Raw genomic sequence first — 12644 nt, 5'->3', positions numbered from 1 at the left:
TTGGTTGGCAACTCCCACAATTTCTACACCTAACCAGAGATTGTTAATCATGTCATAATCCCCTAACTATTTGAGTTCCAGCTCTCTATATTATTTTATTATTTCTCCCAGTTCCAAGGCCTATCCCACATGTCCACCTATGTCTGATGACTGTACTTTCTTACTGATACAATGCATACAGTGAAAAGAACTCCTGATCATCTTTATCTGCACCCATAGACCGATGCACTCTTTCTTCTGTGGCCAAGACAAACTCTCCTGGTCTCTAATTAGCCAAGCCCTCCTCTCTAACAACATAGGCTAGGGATTTTCTTTCTCTCCTCTGCCACATTAGTGTTATTCTTTGAGAAACCAAGCAAACATATTGTGATTTCCTTCATCTTACAAAAATAAACATCATAATATTACATTAGAGATTTCTTTTCTTTTCTTTTTTGTTTTGTTTTGTTTTGTTTTTTTGAGACAGGGTTTCTCTGTGTAGTTTTGGTGCCATCCTGGATCTCACTCTGTAGACCAGGCTGGCCTTGAACTCACAGAGATTACTAATTACCTCCATGTTCTTCCCATTGTAGCTTTCTTCTTTTGTTAAAGGTTTTTTAATTTTATGTGAATGCATGTATGTCCATATGTATTTATATGTATACCTGAGTTGGGGTGGAGTGGGGAGCTGCCCATGGTAGCCAGAAGGAGTGTAAAATACCCTAGAGCTAGGGTTACAGATGCTTGTGAACAACCTGATGTAAGTGTTAGAAACAAAATCTGGCCCTTTGGGAGAGTTAAAAGCTCTCTTAACTGTTGAGACGTCTCTCCAGCCTTCCTTACCATCCCTTTTTTTTTGAGACAAGGTTTCTTGAACTTCAGGAGGTCCTGGAACTACCTGTGTAACTAAGGCGGACCTTGAACTCCTGATCCTCCTGTCTCTACACCTCAAGTGCTGGGATTACATACCTACACCAACACGCCCATCTTTTCCCTGCAGTACTGTGCTCCACTCACACTAGAGTTCCTTACAGAATTATGTGTGCTCACATCCCATTCTCTTCCTCCTCCTCCTCTTCGTCCTTCTTCTTCTTCTTCTTCTTCTTCTTCTTCTTCTTCTTCTTCTTCTTCTTCTTCTTCTTCTTCTTCTTCTTCTTCTTCTTCTTCCTCTTCTTCTTCCTCTTCTTCTTCTTCCTCTTCCTCTTCCTCTTCCTCTCCTCCTCCTCCTCCTCCTCCTCCTCCTCCTCCTCCTCCTCCTCCTCCTCCTCCTTCTTCTTCTTCTTCTTCTTCTTCTTCTTCTTCTTCTTCTTCTTCTTCTTCCTTATCTATTATTCAGACTGTTCAAATGATGCTTTGATGCCAAGGAAGCATGACACAAAAACTGCTTCTTATGAGATCACTGGCTAACCACTCAGGAAACTTAAATCAAATGTCAGCACCTTCACCCTTCCATTGGATATGTCAGAAGTTCCAATTCTTTCATCTATATCACACTGTTTGTCTCTCGTCAGCTTGACCTGCAAGCCTTGTAATGATCTAGATAACAATCCTTGAATTTACTCTCTTCTCCTAAATTCATGTTCCTGGTGTTCTGATGACTTTAAGTCAAATTATCTTTCTACTTAGAGATTCTTCCTTTATTCCAAATGTGTATGCCTAGTTGTATAACATTTCAATGTGAACAGCTAATAGTTCACATTCAATACACACAATTTGAATCCCTGATTTTCTACACAAATTCCCTTATCTTTAAGTCTTCCTCTTCTTTCTTCAGAGCCATTATTTGGTTCATATGTTTATTACATGCTCCATACACATTTATTATGTGTCCCCTATTATCAAATTCCTTGCACTACATTGGATTGTGAGGTTTCTAGTTGATATTGGAAGTTTGGAGTATCTAAGATTATTTGCCATTCAAAAGTAGACGATATTTTTAAATAATCATGTCATTTTGCAACTAACATATTTCTGGTATTGATCAGAACTAAAAATATGCTGCTTCAATATAAATACTGATGCTGTGTGTGGAATTGCATCCTTCTAGGGATACTTATGTCCAAATGAGTTTATTGCTACCCAAGGCCCATTACCAGGAACAGTTGGAGATTTTTGGAGAATGGTATGGGAAACCAGAGCGAAAACATTAGTAATGCTCACACAGTGTTTTGAGAAAGGACGGGTGAGTTATATATGAAATATCCTCTACAGTGTGATGCTTTATATATTATATTAATATTTGTGAATGTTCCAGCTAGTGCTGTGTATGATCATCAAAGTCTTTGCAATCTATAAAGTAGCTTTGCCTTAGTGACATTGATGGTTGTAAAGAGTAGCATGATGCTGGATCACGACTGCTGATTTTCTCTGGATGCAGATCAGATGCCATCAGTATTGGCCAGAGGACAACAAGCCTGTGACAGTCTTTGGAGACATAGTGATTACAAAACTTATGGAGGACATTCAGATCGATTGGACCATCAGGGATCTGAAAATTGAAAGGGTAAAATAAAATTTTAAAAAGAGGGAAATGGATATGGTATAAAATATGACTGACTTAAATATGCAAAATGAAATGAATACCAGAATTATCCCTTGTCCATATAGCTATGAATTTAACCATGCTTTCCCACTGTTTTGTAAATGTTTTGATACATGCACTGAGGTATGTATGTAACTGTTGTAACTGTCACATTCCAAATCATGTGATTACAGTCTGTATCAACCAATTAGCATCAAACTCATGAGTTGAAAAATAAATAGAAGGAAGAAATTACTAGAGCACTTGATCTGTTTATCTAATTATTCTTTCTCAATAAAAACGAACTGAATTGTATTGCAAAATAAAAATTAAAATTAAAAAAATAAACTCAGGAGTCAGATATTGGGGTAAGAACCTGAATGATCAGAGAGACAGCAGAGAAGCAACCAGTGACCTTCTATCTCTTTCATTCCTCCATCCAAAAGGGCCAAGATCCTCTCTAATCCCCGCCCTACTACTTCCTATCTCTCCATCTGTCCTCACTCCTCCAAATCCTCTATGGTTAATTTTGGACAGCTAGTAGCTAGCTCTGTCCTCTGATTCAAAGCAAACTTTATTGTCAGAATGGGTCAAAATATCACACAGTAAACACTGGGTTTAAACTATATTATTTAAGATAACAGTTTTCTTCAACACCATTCATCCCTGAGTCCTAAAGACTTGATGTGTATGTGTGTGTGTCATGTGTGGTTCATGTATTTATGTACAAATTTTTGTGTGGTGTGTGCACAGGTTCACCTGTACATGTGGGTATATACATACATGTGGAGGCCAATGATCAATGTTGGAAATCTTTATTTGATTGCCTGTCACCTTTTCATTCCCCGACAGAGACTCACACTAAACCTGAAGCATCTAGGTTCAGGCTCAATATATTATTTAGGCTGGGTGGCCAATGAGCTTCAATGGTCCACTTGTCTTTGACCCTGCCTCCCCCCCTCATGGCAGCTGTCTCTCCAGCCCCTGCATTTTCTATTAAATCCAGAACTACCACAGAAGAGGCAGTATTGGCTACCACTGTATTATTATTTAACTGACTCTTTATGTAAGGTCTTTTCCCTTTCTAACATACTACACACTCAACACCCTTGTTTTATATAGATAATAAATTTAAATACCTTGTTTCATATCAAATGGTTTCAAAATCTAAGCTCTGCAGAATGTCATGCTGTATTACAATATATTTTATGATTTACCTTCAGATCTATTTGAGGATCTATTTTTTACTGATACCATTTATGATAACACACAGTTTTCCTTTTCCTTCTTTTGTTTTGTGCTGGGCATTGACCCCAGTCTTCTGTAAGCTAAGCAAAAACTCTGCCACTGAGCTCCATCGGTGGCCTTAATCCTGTTAGTTGTAACAGTAAAAGATCTCATTAGAAATTACATAAGCAGAATTTGTTCTGTTTAGTAAAGGGTCATCTTGATGAAGCACCTGTGAAAGCTAAGACTTCAGTCAACTTTGTCCAGCATGTCTGTCTAATGTTACCACTTTTAATCTTCCACCTTGACTAGCATGGAGATTGCATGACTGTTCGACAATGTAACTTTACTGGTTGGCCTGAGCATGGGGTTCCTGAAAACACCACCCCTCTGATTCACTTTGTGAAGTTGGTGAGAACAAGCAGAGCACATGACACTACCCCCATGGTTGTACATTGCAGGTGAGGAAGATGTCTGTAGAGCCCAGTATGTGCTTGGTATGGTCTTCAATCCGATGAGGTCTTGTTAGAATCATGATAGTGTTTTGTTTCTTATAGAAGGTGAATTTAGATTCACTTCAGCCTATAATTTTATTGGTTATGATAAACCAGAATGTAGCTTTCTAAAAGTCTAAATGGCAGAGGTAAGGTAAGTGCAGAGTTAAGGTGTCACAAAGCAAAGTTAAATCTCAACCAGTACAGGATTTACTTTTTTAGTCTATTGGCTGTGTGATACTTCTCAGAGGCCCCTAAATCATTAAAAAATGCTAGCCCATCACTTGGCATGTGTGTGTATTTCTGATTAAAAAGTAATAGGGCAAAGCATCTTTCTATGCCTAAACACAGTTTTGATTAAAAAAATCAATATCCAGAGAATCTCCAAATTAAAAAAAAAAAAAAAAAAAAAAACCTCTCTCCAGCTTGAACAAAGAAACTCAAAATGTAGCTGTACTGTACTTAACCATCAACATCACCCTCAACACGACTTAGCCGTTGCTGAAAACTGTCCCTGTAATTTCATCCTTTTTGCAGCGCTGGGGTTGGAAGAACCGGAGTTTTTATTGCTCTGGACCACTTAACACAACATATAAATGACCATGACTTTGTGGACATCTATGGACTAGTGGCTGAACTAAGGAGTGAAAGAATGTGCATGGTGCAGAACCTGGTAAGATATCTGAGCTCACATTCAATTCGTGGTTGTCAGCTCTAGAATTGCTACATGGGAGCAGCTTCCTGCAGCAGCCTGCATTGTGATAACCTGTTTTCCTGTACTATAAGTGCTGAGCAGGGTGGGGGTGGGGTGGGGGTGGGGGGAGCGAGTGCAGATTATGGGAGAGCTAAAGATATGACTGAGTACCACCACTGACTGTTCATTCAAATTAATTGTTACTTGTCGGCATGTAGAAAGCAATTTACAACACAGATTAGCATTTAATATTTAACAACTTTGAAAAGTGTAGAAAATAAATTAAAAGCAATCTCTTTAAAATGTGCTAAAAGCTGTAGTTGGAAAAAAACTGACTAAAATGTTGACTTTAATGAATTGCTGTGCATTTAATTTGTCTGAATTTATGTCTGTTGCATATTAGTATTAGTGATTATTGCAGCATGTTATTAGCTAAATAGCTTGGAATTTTTATTTATTACTTTGGATTATATATAATTTTTCTTTGTTAATAAAGCACATATCAGATCCTTTACATATATTGTCTTGTTTAGTCCTAATATAATTCTTATTGGTAAAATTGGTAGATCAGGGGCCAGGAAACCAAGCAACAATCTAGGTAGTACTGGCTCTACTTTATCAGAAGACAGCGACTCAGTTCCAAGCACCCACAATCTTTTGCAGCTCCAGTCCCAGAGGAGTCAACACCTTCTTCTGGCTTCCACAAGCACTGTACACCCTTGCTGTGCAGACATTCAGTCAGGCCAATTATATATACATATATGTATACATACATACATATATATATATATCAAATAAAATAAAGGTTTTTTTTAAAAAGGAGTGATATGTTTTTGTCATGTCTTATTGTAGCATCATTGTTAATGATGCTGTTATATTACAATCTTGTGATCTGATGCAACTTTACTTTAAGAAGCATGAAGATTGCTAAGCATAACAATTTCTTCTCATTCACTGAAGCTTGCATGTAGAATTTTAATCCAGTGTCTTTGTAGGAATCTTTCACAGACACTCCAATTCTGGAAGCATTAGCTAGTTAAAACTAGATCATGTCCATGTCCATTCCTTCATGAGCTGACAGGGAACAAGTGGGTGAAGCATCACTCTTCCCACAAGCTGCTTCAGAAATGGAATCTGACATGTGACAAGGGCAACCTTCATGGACATACAACCTCAGTAGTCTACAGATCCCCAGACTCAAAAGCACCCTGCATTTGGTTTAATTTTTACGTCACTCATTTAATTATTTTTGATAAAGAAACTTTTGACAAGTTTAATCTAAAGTCACCATTATTACAAATTTTAATATATAAAATATACAAAATTCCCACAGCCATATCCTCCTCTTAAATTTATGTCCTATTTATATAAATATTATTCACACACACACACACACACACACACACACACACACACACACACACACATACACACACACACACACAATACTGAGTCCAAGTAGTTTGGCTGTATGTACATGGGATTGGGTTTAGGGCGTAAACTCTGGCAATCCTAAAGAAAACTGGCTCTTGCTGCCTCTGCAGCCATGGACTGTCTGTAGCTTTTGAACTAGTGGTGGGGCCTTCTGAGCCTTTCCCCCATCCATGTTGGCATGATAAAAGACTACATCTATCTTCTGTAGTAGGCCCTGCAAATTAGATGGCTGCTCCTTATCCTGGGGTCTTGGAAGGACCCCAATATCACTCCAACTCTTAGCCAGTATAAAAATTCAATTTCCTTCTTAATTTTAGTTAAAAGTAGAAACAAGGGTAAAAGGAAAGCTAACATTTTCTTCTCAAATTCTTAAGGATAAACGCTGACTTCCAATAGCATTCACAGAATTAGTGGTTGGCTCTCTCGTCTAAGACAGAGTGAAACTGATGGTTTCCTAGAGTCCAGAGTCTATCTTCAAGTAATAAAAGTTGAATCACTTGCTAGGATTTTCAACTTTGTGGAAGTGACCTTTATAGAGTGTGTTCAAGAACACCAGTTAATAAATATGCCCAGCTTAGTACTTGATATATGTTATAAACTTCTTGTAGCATATATGCTAGCCAGCTGGAGCAAAATCTTTCAGGTTGGATAGGGGAATGGCATGTTTCAAAGTCAGAACTGAGTTCAGAATTGAGCTGTGCTGATTTTGGGCTCTGAGACTTGGAGCTATTTTTCTTTAGTGAACTCTATCATTTACACAAGTGTGTTAACCATGTTAAATAAAGCAAATGTCTAAAGTACTGAGTATCACGTCCAGGATGCTGTACGCATCCCGTAAGGTTTCCCTGCATCCCCTCTTTGAAGAAAAACAAGTGCTCTGAAGCCCTTTCATCTGTCTTAGTTCCCTGACATTATGCTCTATCTAGATGTTCTCTATAATAAAAAAACAGAAAAAATGACTATATCCTGGTTCCAGTCCTTATAAACCGCTGTTGTATTGCTGAAGAGTCATGGCTTATTTTCTTCTGTTGCACTGAGGAGTGATTTCAGTTTCTATGAGGGATGTTCCTGTCTCAGCACATACTATAGTAACAACACGAGTGGGAAGGCAGGAAGCCCAGCATCATCCAGCCGCCGAAAGACACCCAAGGGACACAGATCATCACTAGGAGAAAGAGAGATCCGATAGCCATTCTGAGAGAAGGTTCTGAAGTATTATTACATCCTGGAATACTATTGATGCTTTGATTAAGGGTTGATCTGGATGTGTCTCAGTCCTGCTCTGGGTTCTCCTGGAAGTTAGCTGGCATAAACTCAATGTGGTAGAAGAAAATGACTAATTATCCTTTTGCCACATATTTTATGTATGTTATGTCCTTTAAATCTCCCAGCACAAGTTTTATGATTTCTGGGACCAGGGAATTAAGCATCGGAAAAAGAAATGAATTCTTAAGGTAGTGTGGCTGTCTAAGGGAGAAACTCCTGTTTTCATGACATCCCACAGCCTGTTTGGCAATAACTGTTGATGCCAGAAGGCTCTTGGAGCCCACAGAAGAATCTTACCCAGCTTGGCTTGCGCTCCTGGCAGAGTTTTCCACTCCTCATTCTTTCCAGAGAGAGGAGGAGATCCCAACAGTCCAAAGTCTCAAATAACAAATGTGACTTCAAGTTCAAATGTGCTTTTGAAAGATACCAAAATTTCTAAGTGTGAATTCTTTTGAAATCATTGATTTCTATTAATAATGTTATTCACTGCATACTGGGAATTTGAGGAAAATACGGTTATTGTGACAAGGAACATACAGGAAATTATTTCCTGACCTCAACTTCATGTCTTAACAAACTCAAATGCTGTAATTTGATTACCTGTGAGTACAAAACTTGAATACAAAACTTGATCTCTAATGACTTTTGCGTGCTGTCTAAATTACATCTTCCCTTAAATGGTAAAGATTGGGTAGTTGTGAAAATTAAATGAGATGAAGTAAACAAATGTGTATTTTGCAATTGCTGTGTGCCAGGCACTGTTATTGCCAATTGGAATTTAGCACCGAATATCAAAGAGTTCTGTTCTCATGGAGATGACGTTCAAGTGACGAAGCATTATTGGAAAGGTTTTAGAGCCCAAAAAGAAATAAGCATTGCTAATAATGACAAGCTATCCTAGAAGACAATTTCAATTGAAAAATTCCCAAAGGGATTTAAAAGCATTATACTAATATGTATAAATATAATCACTTAAAATGGCCATTCTTAAGAATTTTCTCAATATCAATTACATACATATGTTTAAATAAAACATTCAATGCTATTCCTTTAAGGCCAGGTGTGTTCCACAGGCATGAAAAAAGATGGTCTAAAATATACATTTTCATAGTCTGAAGAAACTTGCCAGTAAGGGAAACAGGTTGGCATTAGCATTTGAAATGCAGATGGTCCTAGATCAATCGACATGCAATGGAACATTAGAAATCTTTGCCCAGAATTTACATGTTAAGATACTTCAATAGCAACTAACTTCTATTCACAAACTGAGAACAGGTCTTTGACATTGGGCTAGCCACATGTCCCAGTGATTAGCAAAATTACTAAATATATTTAAAAATGCTACTTGTTATATGAAGGTGCTCACTCATAAATTTCACACATAAATACAGCATCTGTGTTTTTCCAAGAAGGTTATCTTTAAATGAGTAGGAATTACTGAAGTATGTCTTACATAAAAAAGGAAACTCACATCTAGGTTCCGTAATATTTACTACTTTTCATACAGCAAGAAAGACTATATTCATACTTGTCACTTAATGGCAAATGTTTTATAAAACAGCCTATTAAACCAGTAAGAAGCCTTGAGAGTTTAGTAAATCTTACAATGGAAATGGGAGAAAATCATTTATAAACGACAGCATATTCTGCTTCTCACTTAGATAATTCACACTTGTCAGATTCAGGCCATCTTTCACAGTAACAAAATAACCCTCTTTATAAGAAACATCCCCACTCTGCCCTTTGTTGAAACTTTCTTCCTTTGCTGTCCAGGCACAATACATCTTCTTACACCAGTGCATTCTGGATCTTTTATCAAATAAAGGAAACCATCAACCCGTCTGCTTTGTTAACTACTCCACACTCCAGAAGATGGACTCTTTGGATGCCATGGAAGGTAAGGAGACACAATGCACACCCCATTCACTAGCTTACTGTCTACTGCAGGACTATTAACGTCATAATAACTATAATTTCAAAATGCCTTAGAAGCTACTGTAGTGCCGGTGTCATGTATTTCATTTCTCTATTATCTAAGTTGAGATACTAGCCTTCCTGCCTTGATCACACTTTTCCATTAAAAATTCAGCAATAATTAATGGGGGGGGGTGAATAAAGAGGGATGATAGATAAAAAGGAAATGATGTAAGTATATTAAAATCTCAAAAATTAAAAAAAGGATTAAAGCCTTTTAAACTGTTAACTTCAATAGTGTTTGGAATCTTACTATCTTCTCTAGGTGATGTTGAGCTTGAGTGGGAAGAAACTACCATGTAAAATTTGGACCGAAGATCGCAATTGGAAGACAGAATTTTCAGATCCCAGGAGCCAAAATTACCCCTCTCGCTTCTGAATTGAACTGGGCAAAGGAAATCATCATGCTTCCCATGCTCTGCCTCACTAACTGGTTTCACTTTTTGGACAGTTGTAGGACATGCTCGTATAAGATAGTTATTTGTTTTGTATAGAATTAAATATTATGTATCTAAAATGTTTAAGGAAATACATCATGCAAGTTATTTGAGGTCCTCAATACTTTTTGGAATAAGCCAAATATAAAATTATTATTATATTAGCGTTAGGTGTTTCAGTGTGCATTTTCCCTACGTATTGGATTTCATTTTGAACAAAAGCTGTAAATGTTAATTTGGTAGTGTTATTTTGGCCTCCAGGGTTCTGATGTTTCTTGTGGATGACTTCCAAGACTGTCATAATGATCCGTACTTCCATGCACGCCCCTGTGTTTTGAATCCTCTGTTTTATGAGTGTTGAGATATCATCTCATGATCCTGAACAGCTGAACAGTAACCCCCTGACACTGCAATGATCGTTCAGCCTTTATTCAGCACACAGTAGCACTCTGAGAAAACTTAAGGCTATTTAAATTGTACTGTGATCTTCAGTTTGCAAAAAATGAAAGGAAAATTTCAAAGTGCAAGTTCACATACGAAGTTATAGAGAATCTTTCTGGCCTGCCTACATTCGCATACCACCAGGCACAGGTTGTGCCCCTCTTTTGATTTGAAATACACAGAGAATCAAGTGAGTCAGAGTATTTGCCCACTAGGTTTACACTCAACACCAACAGTTTTAAAGAGTTTCTGAATAGAAATGTATAAAAATGGCAATAAAACCATATAGTGTGTTGCAAGCTTGTAAACTGATGAGTGACATGCTGCTGTGGTGCCAACAGAAATTCTGTGTAGATGACATTGGACTGCCTTTGCTTCATTCCCAGGAGCCGATTATACAAGAGAGTAAATGGTAGAATTTAAAGAAATAAACAAAGTGAAAGCAAATAAGATTTTTTTTTAAATAAAATCACTTTAACCCCTTTTTCTCTGAGTAATAATGTACTTAATTGAACTGTATGAAATTGTTTTTTTCACAAAGTCATAATAAAGAAATGGTATTCATGATTCTACTTCTAAGATAGGAACTAAATATTGTGCTTATTTTTGCTGAAATACACATATAGAAAATGTGATGGCTAATAAAAGTGAATATTAAGGAATTGAGTTACTTGAAGCCTAATTTGAATATTAATTAGCTGCTTTATATATTACAATATCAATAAATATATTCATTATATCATAGGTAAGACATATTCATATAAAACCTTTTCTTTATTAAAGTGTAACATAATTATAATTTATATGTTATATATGATTCATGCAAGATTATTTCCAAAGGCATCCTCAAAAATTAGTATTCATATGGAATGCACTCGCCAAGAAATTAAATTGTTGATTCTTAAAAGCAGTTTCAGGAAAAGTGGGAAATTTGCATACCATTTTTTATGGGAAGGAAATATAAACAAATACCATCTACAACTCCAATCAACATGTTTGTGCTACTGAGAGTACAAAAAACAATAACAATAGATGAGAAGTCTGAGAGGTTTCAGTGTTACTTAAACACTCATATTGAAAATGGATGGCAGCCAGCAGTTTTTGTGTTCGTGAAAGACAGAAAATCGTCTCTGGAAAGAACTGATTGGATTTACTTTTTAATATAGTAAATGATAATAAAGAGAAAAATAGAGTTTGATTCAAAGGCAGACCATTGTCTCTAATATCTGCAAATTACATGCATGGGAAATAGTTTTTCAGGGTCGCCCTGTATGCTTCCATGTAAATGTCCATAATGCAAAAGAATAGTAACACTTTTTTAATTAAATCGCCTATAAATTATTTTAAAATAAAAAGCCGCTTCGGTGAAAATAGGATAGCCTTGAGAAGCACTTGTGCATATACTCCAAGTGTATCACTGTCTGATATCAAACTATATGCTAAATAATAATTAATTTATAGAAGGCATTGGGGTCAGAACAGCTTTAGATCTACCAGAAACTAATGAAGACAATTTTTCAAAAGGACTTGAGTTCTTTACCAGAAAACAACATGTAAGTTGTTAAATATGCACAGCATAGTGACATATCAAGAAACCTTAACCAAAAGGGGATAGAAACTCACACACTAATGATAGATAAATGGTCTCCTAATTAGATTATGAAAGGACCCATGCATATTTAAGTTCTACGGGTGTCTACTAAGTGTGAATTAAAATGAAGAGCACCTGTAGCTTTTTGGATCCAATTTGTCCAAGTTCATTGCAGCACATGTACAATAAATGAGCAACATGTGTTCCGCAGGAACCAAATGTAACTGGAGCCTCTCTGACTAGCTCGCCAGAGACCTGAGCAGCTGGAGGTAGTGGCTCTTCTTTCATGCTGCACTTAAATGCATACGTTTCTTCTGTTGCTTTGTAGGAAATGTGTGTAAGTCCTTGGCAAAAACACTAATTAAACTTTGACCTCTGCAAGAGTGAATCATACTCTACACGCTATACCAAACACTTGAATTTTAAAATGGAATTTATGTTCAGCCGAATAGTCTATAAACCATTCAGTCACTGGGGGATAACTAAGTCTATTTACAAGGTCTATCAGAAAATTCATAGTAAATATTTTTAAGAGAATTGAAACACAAAATGACTTGAATTACTCTACTGAATGATATAATATTTG

General features: G+C 36.7%; 1 protein-coding gene across 1 annotated transcript in view; it reads left to right on the top strand.

Annotated features, from left to right (window-relative positions):
* The window catches only part of Ptprq (protein tyrosine phosphatase receptor type Q), a 194813-nt gene extending 183709 nt beyond the window's left edge, over positions 1 to 11104 (top strand). Inside the window, 6 exon segments of the mRNA XM_052752881.1 lie at positions 2027 to 2161; positions 2357 to 2482; positions 4040 to 4188; positions 4759 to 4894; positions 9389 to 9512; positions 9855 to 11104. Of these exon segments, the coding sequence (XP_052608841.1) occupies positions 2027 to 2161; positions 2357 to 2482; positions 4040 to 4188; positions 4759 to 4894; positions 9389 to 9512; positions 9855 to 9892 (708 nt within the window). The 3' untranslated portion in view covers positions 9893 to 11104.
* Positions 11105 to 12644: the final 1540 nt, after the last annotated feature.

Source organism: Peromyscus californicus, unplaced genomic scaffold (assembly GCF_007827085.1).
Source record: "Peromyscus californicus insignis strain IS unplaced genomic scaffold, ASM782708v3 Scaffold_24__1_contigs__length_46423439, whole genome shotgun sequence".
Classification (NCBI taxonomy): Eukaryota; Metazoa; Chordata; class Mammalia; order Rodentia; family Cricetidae; genus Peromyscus; species Peromyscus californicus.
Note: the sequence above shows the minus strand (reverse complement) of the source record. Positions and strands in the feature narration are given on the sequence as shown.